At 39.3% G+C, this 15502-nt stretch overlaps 2 protein-coding genes across 2 annotated transcripts in view; one reads left to right on the top strand and one right to left on the bottom strand.

The window, feature by feature from the left end:
• Positions 1–10996, top strand: part of RALGAPA1 (Ral GTPase activating protein catalytic subunit alpha 1) — a 285382-nt gene extending 274386 nt beyond the window's left edge. The window contains exons 39-41 of the mRNA XM_037739396.1: positions 174–298; positions 7516–7518; positions 9660–10996. Of these exons, the coding sequence (XP_037595324.1) occupies positions 174–298; positions 7516–7518; positions 9660–9808 (277 nt within the window). The 3' untranslated portion in view covers positions 9809–10996. The remainder of the gene's footprint in view (positions 1–173; positions 299–7515; positions 7519–9659) is intronic.
• Positions 10997–11983: 987 nt separating this feature from the next.
• On the bottom strand, positions 11984–15109 carry INSM2 (INSM transcriptional repressor 2). The gene has a single exon (XM_017530825.2). It carries the CDS (start codon positions 14792–14794, stop codon positions 13082–13084), a length of 1713 nt encoding a protein of 570 aa, XP_017386314.1. The 5' UTR covers positions 14795–15109; the 3' UTR covers positions 11984–13081.
• Positions 15110–15502: the final 393 nt, after the last annotated feature.

Below are 15502 nucleotides of genomic sequence, written 5' to 3'. Positions count from 1 at the left end.
AACTGTATTTTTGCTCTTTAAAAAGCCACATTGTTAATAATATATAACAATAATTAGTGAATAATTCTATTTATTAAGAAGTAATAGCTTAGCATCATAGCAGTCCTTTTTGATAAGATTTTTTTTCCAGTATAAGCTGCATTTAAGTTTATCCTTAACCAAAGGAAAATCAGCTATGAGGAGAGAGCACGATACCTGCAAACAATTGTCCAGCACCACTTAGAACCAACAACATTTGAAGATTTTGCAGCACAGGTTTTTTCTCCAGCTCCCTACCATCATTTACCATCTGATGCCGGTAAGATTAAAAGCAAGTATTAGTTATTTGTTATTGAAGCTTGAAATGCAGTACCCTTTTGTTCTAAAAACTTGCTTGAAAAAATTTCTAATAATGAAGTACAAATTTTTTATCACTTTAATTTTTGAATTTGGCCTTTAAATTTGATTTATGGTTTCTTTTACCTAAATGCAATTCCTTAAAAAAGTCAACAATCTTCATAAAAGTACATGTACCATATTTTATCTGAGCTAATGGTCAGTGACTCTTGCATCTTCTGGAATCATTTCTGAAGTATCTGCAAAAGAAATACAAGTTAAGCACGCACTCTCAATTTTAGAGAATCAAATTTTATGGCCAAGAATATTACCCCCTCATCTCTGATTTTACAGATAAAGCTAAAATAACTGGTCTAGATGTAGAAGCACTTAATATTTTAATAATTAAGGATTATAAGAGGGTACTGCATTTTACAATTAACTAATTTTGAAGAAATCAGTAAGAAAATAAATGACTCATGGCCTTCCTATTCTGTAATATCTTGCACTCCTTATGATTGTTTCATTTATTTTATTTTCCCTCTTTAGATCATTAAATATCAGTTCTGTTTATCTGAAGGTAAGACAAAGTGTCAACCAAAACACCCTCTGTTCTCCCATTTCCTTTTTTCAAAATTAGCAAGCTCTAAGCTTGTAACTTAAACAATAAGTAAACTTAACACTGTCTGGTTCATACTAAACATTTCAGAAATTGTCACTAAATTTTTTCCGGAATTATACTGACTAACCCAGGTCTGCATGAAACACTAACATGGTTTGGGGAGAAAAATAACTGATAATAGAATCCCTTCATTGAAATTAGTTATACCTTGTTATATTGACTTTTTTTTTTCTGTTTCTCAGCATGAAAAAGTAGTACTATTGAACTGAAGTAGCGTGACTTTGTATTTTGTGATGTGTTGCACTGTTATTGGATATCCTAATTCATCAAATGGTAACTCTCTGTGTGCCTTGCACTTCACTAGGCACCTGAAATACAAAGATGACTGTTGTAATGGTATCCAACGGAAGCAGGAAAAGAGAATATAATATGCTTGAAGTTTATCATAATAAACGTTCAAATTTTCTTTGTGTTAAATAAGTTTTCTTTATATTAAATAAATTCAAAAGGCACAACACTTCTTTTCTACGCTATTTGGAAAAAATTACTGTAATTCTCAATTGAGGTTTAGTTAATGAAATTAAAGCTTCCAATCCTGTCATCATTAAATTGCCATTAAAAAAATAATTTTACAAAAACACTTAGATCCCTTTCAAATACTTTAAAAGACCTAGCAAAGAGAAAACCATATTAGACCAGGTTGAATCTTTCGAAAGAGATTAAAAAGTCCAAGATTCACTTTAGTGGATTGACACTATCCAAAATTAGTTTGGCATTTAAAAAGATGGTAAAAGAGAAATATTAAAAATAAATTAATGAACAGCAAAATAACTAATTAATTATATCTGGCAATTTCCTTGTTTAATAATGGAGAAGATCTGATAAAATGTCAGACTATATTAAAAGAAATATTAATAACACTTGCATATCATAGAGTCAAGCTATAAATTGCACAAGTAAAAAATATTGATAATAATACCACACTTGGACTAACGTTTCCCCTTAAATTGATAAAGGCTGTTCGGTTCTCATGTGTCATTGTTTACCAGCTGTACTCTTTCATATTTGTCATCTTAATGTACTCCTCATATTTGCATGTTATCCTGCACATTTGGCCACGTATTGTAGAAGTAAGTAGTATTCTCACTTCTGAGACATTAAAGGATGCTACAGCAGCCAAGTGAAGTTTCTGTTGGCTTCATTTTTAATGTGTCTTACAAAATTATTGTGTAAGTTGTTTCAAATAACATTTATGATAATATAAATAGTAGTAAAAATATGAATTTGAACATAAACCTAATATTGTGCTACAAATTTTTTCAGTTAATTTTTAAAAGTTGTCACTGCCTTTAAGAACCATTCTCTAATTTTAACATGCACTCTAATTTTCAAAAGGGTGTTTTTGCTTGTAAATAACTTGTGCCAGTATTACTAAATACATTTCTATTTAAGGTTTTGCAGACTTTAATAGCTATGACAGAAATTTTTATCAGAGTGGTTCTCAGTTCAACAAGAAATAAAAATGAAATATTTACTCTTATAATATCAAAAACTTGGAATCTGAAAAGTAATTTTTTTAGTTATCTCAAATCTTAATTTTTCTATCATAAATCCCATACATACAGAGCTCCCTTTAAAGTTATGTCAAAGTGGTTTGCAAAAATGACATAATAGTGTAAAGTTTTTAATCTTTTTTCTAGCATAAGTATAAAATGTGTTCATCATATTGAAGAAATGGATCCATAATAGCAATTGAGAATCAACTTTAGATATCCTGTGCACACCCAGTGTATATAAAATAATACTTATTAATACTAATGTAATTTGAAATTAAGTTTTAAAGAAATGCCAGGATGGTGATTATATTTTGTCTAACCAACCCTATAACATAATTATGTTCAGTCCAATACTATAGAAAAATACTATTTTTTTAAGATTTCTTAATTTCGTTCAAGATTATTGAAAACCCACTTCCTCGTTAACGGTAACATACATATCAACTGTGATGACATTTAAATCCAAGAATAGATTTTTCCATATAACTTTCAGTATTATTAAAATAGATATGAAAGATTTTGATGCATCGTAGTTGATCCATAAATTTTATAACTGTATTTTCTCAAAATGTACTGTCTGTGGCAGTAGACTGATACTTCAGGGAAATTATTTTTATCCCTAAGGTCATTGAGGGAAATATCGTGATGTCACACTTTGTTGATGTTTCATAACTACGTTAAAATATTATTAGATTTTTCCTGTCTTTTATTTTTTAAAAATTACAGGAAAAAAATCCCTTTATCTTTGTCAGGCATGTGTGTGGAAAATATCAAAAGGTTTTAGTGACTTATTAAAGTTTTTTCATATTTACAAATACCTCTCCTTTAACTGTAAACTTTAAAATGAAATTACTGCTCCTCTTGGCCAGATTACACTGTTTGTTCAATATGTACATATTTCTCCCAATGTTACATTGTCTTTTCAACATTATCTTTTTTTATTTTGTAACAAGAGAAATTCTAGAATGTCAATGAGAAACAGGATCCTGTTTCACTGAAAATATATAGAAAATATTAATTGGTTTGACTTTCTCAACATTAAAAATATAATTTTTTGGAGTATTATGTCTTTAAGTTAGAGATTTTAGTTATTTAACAATTAAAGGATAGATGTTTCTCTGTGTCTTCATATATACCCATATATTCATTCACAAACACATATATCTATACAGATATAACATTTTTTATAATTACTTTTAGGGAATATGTGAGTTTCTATTTAAAGGAATACTATGAAAGTTAATAAAATTCAAATATAGTTTTTATGACATCAAATTCAGAGATAATCTAGGTGATTATGAAAACATAGAGTAGTATCCAGTCTACCTTCTAACCTGTTTTGCTGTTAATTTGCAAAATCTATATTCCCATATGTAGATAGGATGGGATTTATGATGGTCAGATCTATTTCTTTGAATCTTTGAGTCAGATGGATCATCAAAATTTAACTGTTGCTTTAGGTGACCTTTTTTAGCTCAGTGTCTTTCTTTAAAAGTTATTTAAAGTAAGGCTTTGAAATGATCTGAAAGAAAATATTTTAGCTCCTCCGAAGATAGTTGTTTTATAAATATCCTAAATATTAGTAAGTGCCAACAGAAGAATGTTTCCTGGCCAGGCGGGGTGGCTCACACCTGTAATCCCAGCACTTTGGGAGGCCAAGGCAGGCAGATCACCTGAGGTCAGGAGTTCAAGACCAGTTGGGCCAACATGGAGAAACCCCATCTCTACTAAAAATACAAAATTAGCCAGGCGTGGTGGCACATGCCTGTAATCCCAGCTACTTGGGAGGCTGAGGCAGGAAAATCACTTGAACCGGGGAGGCAGACGTTGCAGTGAGCCAAGGTCATGCCATTGCGCTCCAGCCTGGGCAACAAGAGTGAAACTCTGTCTCAAAAAAAAAAAAAAAAAGAAGAAGAAGAAGAAAATTTGTTTCCTGCAGTATATAACATAAGCTATAAATTTCTTTATTTAGTGGTTTGGTGTTTCGTTTTTTGAGACAGAGGCTACATTGCAGTCGCGCGATGTTGCCTCACGGCAACCTCCGCCTCAGGAGTTCAAGCAATTCTCCTGCTTCATCCTCCCCAGTAGCTGGGATTACAGGCACACACCACCACTCCTGGCTGATTTTTGTATTTTTGGTAGAGATGGGATTTCACCATGTTGGCCAGGCTGATCTCAAACTCCTGACCTCAGGTTATCCACCCACCTCAGCCTCCCAAAGTGCTGGGATTACAGGTGTGAACCACCACACCTGGCTAGTTAATGTTTTTAAAAACAGATTCCTATTCCTATTAATCATTAGATGAAATTATAAGCAGTGAAATGTATTCTGTTTGATACTTGAAACTTGGAAATTTGGCTTATATATTGTTCACCAAGAGGCAAGTAAAATAATCTTAAATAAGACCCACTAACCTTTTGTGACAACTTCTAGGTTCAGTTTCCACATAGAACATTTATTCAGATGTGAAATTTTTGTATTAAAAATAATTGTGCTATTACTGAGTGCCGGGCACTGTGCTCAGTACTGTACATACATTCCCTCATTTAATCTTCATTGCAGTTCTATGAAATTTAAAAGAAAAAATGCTTACCCAGCACCTGATACTTCATCAAGCTAGTATTCCAACCTAGACTTATCTGACTTCAGAGGGCATGATCTTAACTATTACAGTTACCCATTTAGTCGAAGTATTTTCATCCCCTTCCTGCTGTCGATAGAGAAGGGAGCGAGAAAGAGAGATATTGCCCAATAACCTGTCATATTTACCAATTATAAATTGTTAAAGATTTTTATTTTAAGGATTTTACTTTCCCACCCATTGAAAAATCTTTTTTTCTTTTCTTTCTTTTTTTTTTTTTTTTTTTTCCATATAGCTTTAAGGTTGCCCAGGGAGAAGTATGAGGTTTGAAATCAAACTATTCTGGATTTAAATCCTAGTTTTGTCGGTTATTATCCATATGAACGCAAATTAATCTATTCTTCCCATTTTTTCATTTGTAAGGAGGAAGTAAAATATGACAAGCTTGGCCTGATTTGTTCTAAATCTGAAATACTAGTAGTTCTTGAATATATCTTAAAATGAAACCACGTTTGTCTTTATTTCTCTACTATTTTGAATTGTGTTATTTCCTGGCCAGGCATGGTGGCTCATGCCTATAATCCCAACACTTTGTGAGTCTCAGGCAGGCAGATCACTTGAAGCCAAGAGTTCGAGACCAGCCTAGCCAGTATGGCAAAACTCCATCTCTACTAAAAACACAAAAATTAACTGGGCAGGGTGGCACACGCCTGTAATCCCAGCTACTCAGGAGGCTGAGGCAGGAGAAGCACTTGCAGCCGGGAGGCAGAGGCTGCAGTGAGCTGAAATCATGCCACTGCACTCCAGCCTGGGTGACCCAGTGAGATGCCGTCTCAAAATAAATAAATAAATAAAAATTAAAAATAAATTGCATTATTTCCCTTATGATATTCAGTGCTATCCATGCTAATCTTAATCACTTACCAGCTTTAAAAATATTAAAAGTAAGGTTGAGTAGTCTTTAACCTTTAACATAAGGTTCTATTTCATAGGACTATCAACATAAGAGAGGATAAATTTCCCTCAAACTAAATTTAATGGTATGCTGTGCTTTTCACATTTGAACCATAATATTTTGTACAGGTGGTCATTTTCTTCAAAAATATTCATCATTTCTATCCCTTTCTAATCCTAGTCTGTTCTGATTCCAAATGTATCAGTTTTTATTTTTCTGTTTCATAGCTTTATTATGTAGCTATACGTACTGTGCACCTACTATGTGCACAGTAAGTATCTTTGCATATGTAATCTTAATTCCTGTGACAACTTGACAAAATAGCACGTATTATCTCCATTTTACAAATATGAAAATGTCTCAAGTCAGTTTGCCCAAGATCAAACAGCTAGTAAAGTGACACAGAGTCAGCATTTAATCTAGGACTGTCTATGCCCGTGTTCTTTCTAAGACAGCACATCGTCTCTGCAGTTCAGTATTAATTGAAATTGCTTTTAAAGACACAATATTTTCTAAGGCTATATTTGCCCAATAATTAGCAGCTTTAAGCCAGTCATGCCTGTCACCGAACAGTACAAACAAAACCACAATAAAAAACAATCTTTCGAGCTTCCTCTTGCAATCCTTGTACATCCCAAAAGTCATATTCATTATGTTATTTGTAATAATAGTTTATTGTAATCAGTGTGCAACATATGAATCAATTTATTATTCCATCAAGTTACACAGTCTATGTGAGCACTGAAAATAGTGTTAGTAACAGATACAGTATGCAGAAACATAGGAGCCCATGTGTACTTTTAAAAACCTTATCCATGAGGATATATTAATAATAGAAACAAATCAGCATTCTTTATGACCCAGGTAGTATAAATCAACAGGTAGAATAGGATGTGAAATGAAATGTAGGTTGTTAATACATTTTTTTAACATCTAAAATATTTGTAGAGTTTGGGAATATTGAATATGTTACCACAAATATAATTTGCTAAATTGTTAGGAAATATTGATAACTATACACCACACACACTAAAAATCCTAATTTGACACTGTTGAGGAAGGGAGATTTCACTCTGAAGGCAGTGAGGAAGACATGGAAGAATTTTTTTTGAGGAAAATATTCTTTGAGTTTGTCATAATGTAGAACAGTACTCTCTAATAAAATCTTCTATGGTAATGGAAATGTTCTATATCTGCACTGTCCAATGAGGAGGCCACTAACTACGTGTGGCTGTTGAACACTTCAAATATGGCCAGTGTACTGAGGAACTGAATTTTTATTTAATTCATTTAAATTCAATTACTTTAAACTTAATGTGGCTGTGGCTACCATATTGGACAATGCAGCTCTAGAGATTTTATGTCTGAGTGATTAGGATAACATGCCACCAGTACAGTGAACACTTTAAAAGGTAGATATTTACAGAATCTCTCATAGACATTTTTTCTTCTTTTCTTTTTTCCTATTTGAACTTGTTTTGTTAGTTGGTAAGTATAACATTTGAATTTACAAAGCATTGTCATTGTGAACCATCACCCTAACTCATTGCATGCCCAATTATATTTCATGATAAAACCTTTATTCCTCTCTCTGTCTCTGCTCCTCAGTTAACACCTATAAAATTCTGCACTGTCTTCTCTTTTGCTTTCTCTCTTCTGCTTGCTACTCCATTTCTTCATTCACAACAAAGAAAGAAATGCAGTGATAGTCCTCTTCCTCCCAAAACCTCCGCTAGAAAACATTGGCCATCTCAAGGTAAACAGCAATGGGAGGGCCTCTCATGATGGCCGGGAATTATATGCATATCAGAAAAGCATGAGCAACTGCTTTTCACTTTCCTTCTCCCATCCATCTGCAGTGCTTCCCTAAAGGGGCCATGGATTCATATTCTCTTGTAAATTTTCCAGTATGGGTCTGCTATGAACCAATTCAGATCTTCGGGAAGAGTTTTAAGTGTTCTAAAAAAACATACAAAGACTCATTCTTTTTCTTTTTTTTTTTTTTTCTTTTTTTTGCTTTTGAGATGGAGTTTCACTCTAGTTGCCGAGGCTGGAGTGCAATGGCACAATCTTGGCTCACCACAACCTCCGCCTCCTGGATTCAAGCAATTCTTCTGCCTTAGCCTCCCGAGTAGCTGGGACTACAGGCATGCACCACCATGCCCGGCTAATTTTGTGTTTTTTAGTAGAGACAGGGTTTCTCCATGTTGGTCAGGTTGGTCTGGAACTCCTGACCTCAGATGATCCGCCCGCCTCAGCATCCCAAAGTGCTGGGATTACAGGTGTGAGCCACCGCCCAGCCAAAGACACATTCTTAATTGCTTAAGACATCTCTAAAGATCTTCACCCCTTACTGAACTTTTTGTTTTTCTAATGAACATTCAGTAACTTCAGTTTAAGCACAAACATTTCATATATATGAAAGTGCTAGCATAATTATTTCCTAGTTTGAAGTGTCAAGGAGGTGCTACATTGGCTAACAAATATGCCAAGTCTCCCTGTAAAGTAAGGAGATGTATATATTCAGTTAAACTTGCAACCTCTGTAGTATTTTTGTTTGTAACACACATAAAGAAAATTTTCATGTACTTAAGACCCAGAAAATCTGGATTAAAATGTCTTAAAATATCCAGAATTTTTTGTTGGTGTTATTCTATTTTCAGATTTTTTTTCCTGAGGGACTTTTATTTTTAATGTGATTTTAATTAATGACTCATTTTGCTTAGAAAATATTTGAGAGCCTACAGTGTACAAGGTTCTATAGTATTCCTGCATATTAGAGAATGATTCATAGAAATAAAGTACAGAGGTAAAATACTACTTTATAAATGATGCAAAGAACTTTCCCATTTGATTTTGTTTTACTTTAAAAATTGTGTATCTACTAATTCTGCTGGTTACCTGCTTGCTTATTATTGAATAGTATACCTGCAAAAGTTTAAGTTAATGAAAACCGTTGTTTATCTCTTTTAAATTAAGACATTTTAGGGGAGTCAGTTTGCCTTTTTTTAACTGACTTTCAGATGAGAATCCTTTCCTCCCCTGGCCCACAAATTTATCTTGCTCCTCCTTAAAACCTTATTTAAATACCTAGCATGTATATATGATCTCATAATGCTGAGTTCCTTTTTTGTTTTGTTTTGTTTATAAGGACCTCTTGTGAAACTGAGTTCCTTTTTGAAACCCATGGTTCCAAAACTGTTTGGAACTGTTTGGTTCTGTTTTTTAAGTTTAAGTAGTGAAGGCCCTTTTCTTGGTTGTACCCTGAATCCTAGAGATAGGAATTGGTCCTTTTCACCTGCTTCCTGAGCCCTTCCCTGCATGCTAATGGTGCTTTGGATTCTTGTTCTTTCTAGCCCAAGGATTTTGCTTCCCACTGCTTTTTCCAGGGTTCTACTCCTGGGAATGATGATTGGCGCTTTTTGCTAATAGAATGACATGAGTCACCAGATTGCTGGGTTTTAAATACATTAATAGGCTATTGTAACAAGCAAGTTTGGGGCTTGCTTTTTCCCTCAAAAGACCTTATTAAGGGATGGGATCCTTGCTGCAGATTAGTAGCAGAAGGATTATTTCTTAGGAGATGAGAGGCTGGATAACTGTAGTAATGCTCTTCCTGTTTCCTACAGGCTCCTACCCAGAGATTCTACCCAGTGAAACTCCCACAGCAACGCAGGTAGATGGGGCTGACCTGGCCTCTCCAATGTCTCCTCGAACTAGCAAAAGCCGCATGTCCATGAAGCTGCGTCGTTCCTCTGGCTCAGCCAATAAATCCTAAGGAGACAAGCAGCCCAACAGTGATCAGCTGTAGCCACCTTAGCACGAACATAGGGTTAACCCTTTCAGGCCTTCATGTCTGCCATAACATGCATGTTTCTTCCTGTATTTGAGAAAACACTGGATTTAAATAATTTTAAATAATTTGTAGCTTAATATTAAAAATTTGGGTTATTTATTATTTCATTTTTTCCCACAGTCCAAGCTGCCATATTTTGAGGGCGGGGGAGAGTTTTATTCTACACCCTTTACCTTCCTAATTATGTCTAAGTGGTTTTAATCTTTAATTTCACGGTTAACTTTGAGCCAAAATATAATTGGACAGGTAGTCTCATTATTTTATTTATTGTGCCCCATTGCAACTTTATGGTTCAATAAATATATAATTTTTTTACAAATGTAAAATTTTAAATTTAAGCATTTGTAAAGTTATAGCAGAAGATGCACCTGTTAATGCACAGAATGTGTACAGATTATTTATGTTAAAAAATAAAACACTCAAAATAAATGATCTTTAGCATCTCAAACTCCAACTGAAATCATTTTGGTATTAACCGTTTCTTCCCAAAGCAATATCTCATTTATTGGCTGTGTGGGTGATGCCATGTTATATACAATAACTAGAAAAATCACTGTGCTGAACTTTGATTTATGTTTAGCTTCCAAGTATTTTTCTAATGTTTTGCATTTTAAGTGGTATCACTGTTAAATGCCATTTGTTTTCAGATTGTGGCCTTTTATTATTGACTGCTAGATCCTGGTGTATCTGTGTTCATTTTTAAGCACCAAAAAGAAGATAGGGAAAAAAAGAAAGAAAATTTTCTGATATAAATATGTTGTTCAAATTATGTGTATTATTAAAAAAAGGAAAAGGAATATGACCCAGGAGTCTAACTTAAATCTAAAATTGTTAATACTGAACTTGCAGGTGCAGGTTGATATACATTCCACCCTTTAGAAGTATTTTCTTACAGTAGATAAGCTGCTCACATTTTGTTTTGAATGGGCATCTCCTGAGGAAATGTAGCATGACATTGGTACTAACTGCATGTGTAAATATATCATACTGGCAAACCATAAAATATAAATTATGTATCATCATTTATGTAGTATCTATAATTTGTAGCAGTGGGGGAAAAAGATGACATGGTATTTAATAATACAATAAAAATATTCTTATCACTTCCTATGCATGAGTGTTGATTTGTCTTCTATATTTCATATATTTTGAATAAGCAGGGCTATATGATTAGTAGGAAGATATAAAGCATGAACCTAGATTCTTAGTTAATCATGAAAATGAACTGGAATTCCCTTTTCAAGATACATTCCAACGTATTTCTCAGAGATCCTACCACAGGCATTAAAAACACAGGAAATTTTACATCTTCATAAAGACTGGCCAGAAACTTCACCCAGTGCAGTTGGTTAGATCATTAGTTTAGTTCAGCTTCATTTTTTTTTTAAATTCTTAAATTTTACTTTGTTTTACAATATACATTCAGCAATAAAACTTTGTACTGACAAGTTTTCTAAGACAGCCTTTCAGAACTTCTGTGCACTCAATTTTTTGCTTCTTATAAATGGAAAAACTAAAAGTCCTGTGTAAGCTGATGTAAAAGATAAACAAATGGATAAAGAGTCCTTGAACAATATAGAAAATTTCCTACAGCAAACGTGAAGAATTACAAAAAGGAAAATCAGAATAACTGCATACATGTTTCTAAAGTGCTATCAATAAAAATCTGATGGATTGATGATATATAACAATATGGAGTAAAAATACAAACCTGAAATAGTGAAATTAGCACCATTAAAATATTTTTTTCATCTTCAGCTAACACTGTTCGCTAGCTCTAAATATATACATACATATATTTAAAATATATTTTCTGTTGACATTTTTTGGGGGGATGTCTTTTTTAGATTTAAAGGCTAGTACATATCCCTTGCCTTTTGATGCTCAGTCTTTGTAGCCATACTTCAAAGGAAAGTTTTTCATTGCATTCCTGCACCATTGCATTCATTTGCAAAATACAATATTTCCGTCTGTATTCTATCCAAATGGGTCACTAACATTCTAAAACAGGATAATGACATTGGGGAGTTAAGAAATGTAGCTTTGAAAATAGGCTGTGTTCAACAGTATTCTTAAGACAAACACAGAACACAAAAGCACAGTCTATATACATTTATTTGGTGGTAAGCATCTTACAGATATGGGCTATCTGTCAAGCAGGGCTCAGCCAGTGTCCCAAACTCTGGCTAGTAGGGAATTAGTACAGAATGTACACTGAAATGCTTTACCAAAAAAAAAAAAAAAACAAGTTGCTGCTGAAAAGAAAATACTGAATATTGAGCAAATTGCCATTCAGTGCCTTAGTGGATTATCGGTGTTAACATCTTCCTTAAGCTGTACATATTTTCATAATGAATACACAGTATGAGATTTACAGCAGAAGCATTGAACAATTTGGGTGAAACCCCATTAAAACAGTCAAACTTGAGGAAACGACTTCTGTATTACCAAAAAGCCATTTAAGGAAAGGTTTGAAGTAGCTCTTCCTGAATACTGCACACAAAACAGCTGAAGGTGAGAATTTTAGGGGGTGTCTCAACTCAAGTAGCATCCTCCCCACCTCCAAACACCAACTTAAGAATGTACATATAATTGGGCAAAGGAAAGTTTACAGGGGAGAGCCCCACACACCCTAAAAGCAGCAAACCTCTTACATTTTCTGCCCACAGACACAGGTCTTGAATCTCCTTAAGTTTGGCACCAATCACATAACTTAATTCACAGAATATACAATGCAAAATATCTGACCCTATTGAGACAGAAGCTACATAGGCGCCTGTGATGGCAAGAGAAAAAAAAATGGTGACTACCAAAGAGTAGCCAGAACCCTTTGTGGACATTGAGACATGCACGCATTCACCGCGACTTTCCATAGGAATTACAAACCATATAGGATTCGTTAGGGTCTCAAGAGTTTTAAGGGGAAAAAAGTCCTATTTTAGTAGGGAAAGTGAGAAGGATTTAAAGCTGACAGTCTTTGATCTCAAGGGTTTGTACCATATACATACCTGCTCTAGAGAGGGATTTTACATTTCACTGTCCGTTCTTCTGGTGGATCACTGACTATAGGGAGAATTTTAGGAGAAAAAACATAGGAAGAAATGAAAGTAAACTTGCAAGTTGAAGAAAGCCCCACAGAAATTCCCATCTGTTTCCTGCAAGGCCAACCTCGAAATCATCCTTGTCTCTTGGCCCTCAGCAGCCAGGCCGCAGTGGCATCTGCAGCAGCAGCACTTGCCGGCTTTCTGAGGGGTGGCACTTATTGATGTGCCGGGTCAGCCCCGGAGAGCTAAAAAAAGTGGATGGGCAGTGCTTGCACGAGAAAATTTGCTGGGCACTACTGTCAGATGGCTCGCCTGGGCCCGGCGTTTCGGGAGGAGCCCCCGCCAGAGCGGGCAGGAGCAGCTCCTCGCGGACAGCATGCCACAGCCGGTGCTTCTCCCTGATATCTGCGGACGGGAAGTGCGCCCCGCACAACGGGCAAGCGAAGGCGAGTGGGGCACCATGTTCGGAGCCAAAGCCCGGCGTTAGCGCACGGGCCGAGCCCGCCTCGTGTGTGCTCAGGTGTTTGCGCAGATAGGCTTGGCGACGGAACTTTTTGTGGCAATACGGGCACACAAAAATCTCAGAGCCCCCGCCACCACTGGTACTGCTCGGCACAGGCACCCGGCGCCCCAACACCCCCTCCGTGTAGGGGCCCTGTGGTAGCGGTGGCTCTGGGTGTGTCAGCACCTGGAGGCCCTGCCTTGCGGCGCTGTCCTGGTGCTGATCCGCCCTGGAGCTGTCCCTGGCCTGCGGGTGCTGATCCGCAGTCCGCTCTATCCGGCTGTTTTCCTTTCCCTCCGCCAGAAAAGATGCAATGGCCCCGGAGTCCCGGGAGGACGAAGACGACGAAGAAGGCGGCTTCCCGTCGGCGGAGGAGGCTGTGGTGGCGTTTGCAGCTGCGGGACGCGGCTTGTGCCAGCGGCGATGGGAGGCCAGGTTCGCAGGGCAGCTGAACACCTTGTCACACTCAGGGCAGCGGTACTCGACGCGCACAATGCGGGAGCAGCGGTGCTGGGCCAGCGAGAAGGGGTCTGCGTACTGCTCCTTGCACAGCTGGCAGATGAACTCTCCCAGCGGCGTGCGGCTGCCCCCCAACCCCAGAGGCGGCGCTCCGGGCTCCTCCTCCTTGATCTTCAGGCCCAGGACAGGGGATGTGGTCACCTCATCAGCAAAGCTCAACTTCCTCATGGCCTTTGGCTTCTTGATTCCCGCGGCCGCGGGTCCAGACGTGCAGCCCGTGGGTGCCTTGGCGCGGCGCTCGCCGCCCGCCGTCCGCTTCAGACCCTGCAGGGCGGCCGAGAGGGGCGCAGGGTCCGGCTGAAGCGCGGGCTCTGGGAACGGCGCCCGGAGAGGCAGCAGGAATTGCTCCCCCGAGGTCGGTGCGGCTGCTGGCGCCACGGAGCAGGAGAAAGCGGCAACGGCGGCGGCGCCCCCGGGGAAGGACTCGGCGGAGACGGGCGAGCTGAGGCAGCGCTCCAGGAACGCCCGACGCAGCTCTGCGCCCGCCGGCTTCGCGGGACTGGGACTGGGGCTGGGGCTGGGGCTGGGGCTGGGCCCGGGACCTTCCCTGACACCCGCCCGCCACTCCGCGCCTTCCCGCCCGCCCACCCCCGGGCTCACCCCAGCCGCTCGACATGGAGACCCCGACAGTTCCTGGGCCGCCTCCGCCGTCAGCCCCTTTCCTGGTTCCTCCTGGGTCGGGGGCGCCTCCGGCTCCGTACCGGGCAAGGAGGCGCTGGGAGCCTCCTCCAGGAAGGGCGGCGCCACCTGGGGCCCCAACAGAGGGAAGACACGCTCTGCAAGCCGAACTCGGTATGAGCCGCCTGTCCGTTTAGTTCGCTTCACCAGGAAGCCCCTTGGCATGGTGTAGTCGAGAGCGCTAGGAGACAAGAGGAAAGGGGGCGCCACGGACGCTGAGAGCCGGCCAGCAGATGAACTAAAAGAGCTTCGCAGCGGCTCTCATGCCGGGGCTGTCTTTATAGCTGAGACTCGGGCCCAGGCCCCGCCTGGCCACCCTGGGCTGGTCCGGCCAATCAGGAGTGGGAGCGGGCCCCGGGGGCGGGGCTTTCTCTCGTCCCGACTCATCCGAGTAGACGAATCTGGCGGCGGCGGCGCACGCCCAGCCCCTCCTCACAGCGCCGAGGACCTGCCCCTGCTGCCAGCTGGGTCCGCCTCCCCCTGCCGCCTCCCGGGCGAAGACGCCAGAAAGGTAAGGTTCAGAGTGTAAGGGAGCTAGACATTCCCGCCTCGGCCGCCTCCGCGGAGCGTCCCACTGGGGAGCCGGGCGGAAAGACTACCTCACGACGCCCTACGCGCGGGCCGGGAGCCGGCTTCCCGCCAGGCGAGGGCGTCTGACTGAAAACCTTCCGCCCTGCGCTGAACTGCGAGGGAAAGGGGCGGTGGGCAGAGGATGCGACAGAGACCACGGGGTGGGTGCCCGCAAGGGAGCCGGTGCACCTCCTCTGCGGGTATTGAGTTGATGAGAAGTGCGACCGAGCGGCCGGGCAGCTAACTCCAACGCCCTGTGGCTGCTCTCAGCGGCGGGAGCACGTCCCTCCGCCGGTATCGATC

Source organism: Cebus imitator, unplaced genomic scaffold (genome assembly GCF_001604975.1).
Source record: "Cebus imitator isolate Cc_AM_T3 unplaced genomic scaffold, Cebus_imitator-1.0 Scaffold69, whole genome shotgun sequence".
Lineage (NCBI taxonomy): Eukaryota > Metazoa > Chordata > Mammalia > Primates > Cebidae > Cebus > Cebus imitator.
Note: the sequence above shows the minus strand (reverse complement) of the source record. Positions and strands in the feature narration are given on the sequence as shown.

Excerpts from the sequence above, each read along its gene's own strand:
- INSM2 (XM_017530825.2), bottom strand. The coding sequence starts at position 14,794 with ATGCCAAGGGGCTTCCTGGTGAAGCGAACTAAACGGACAGGCGGCTCA.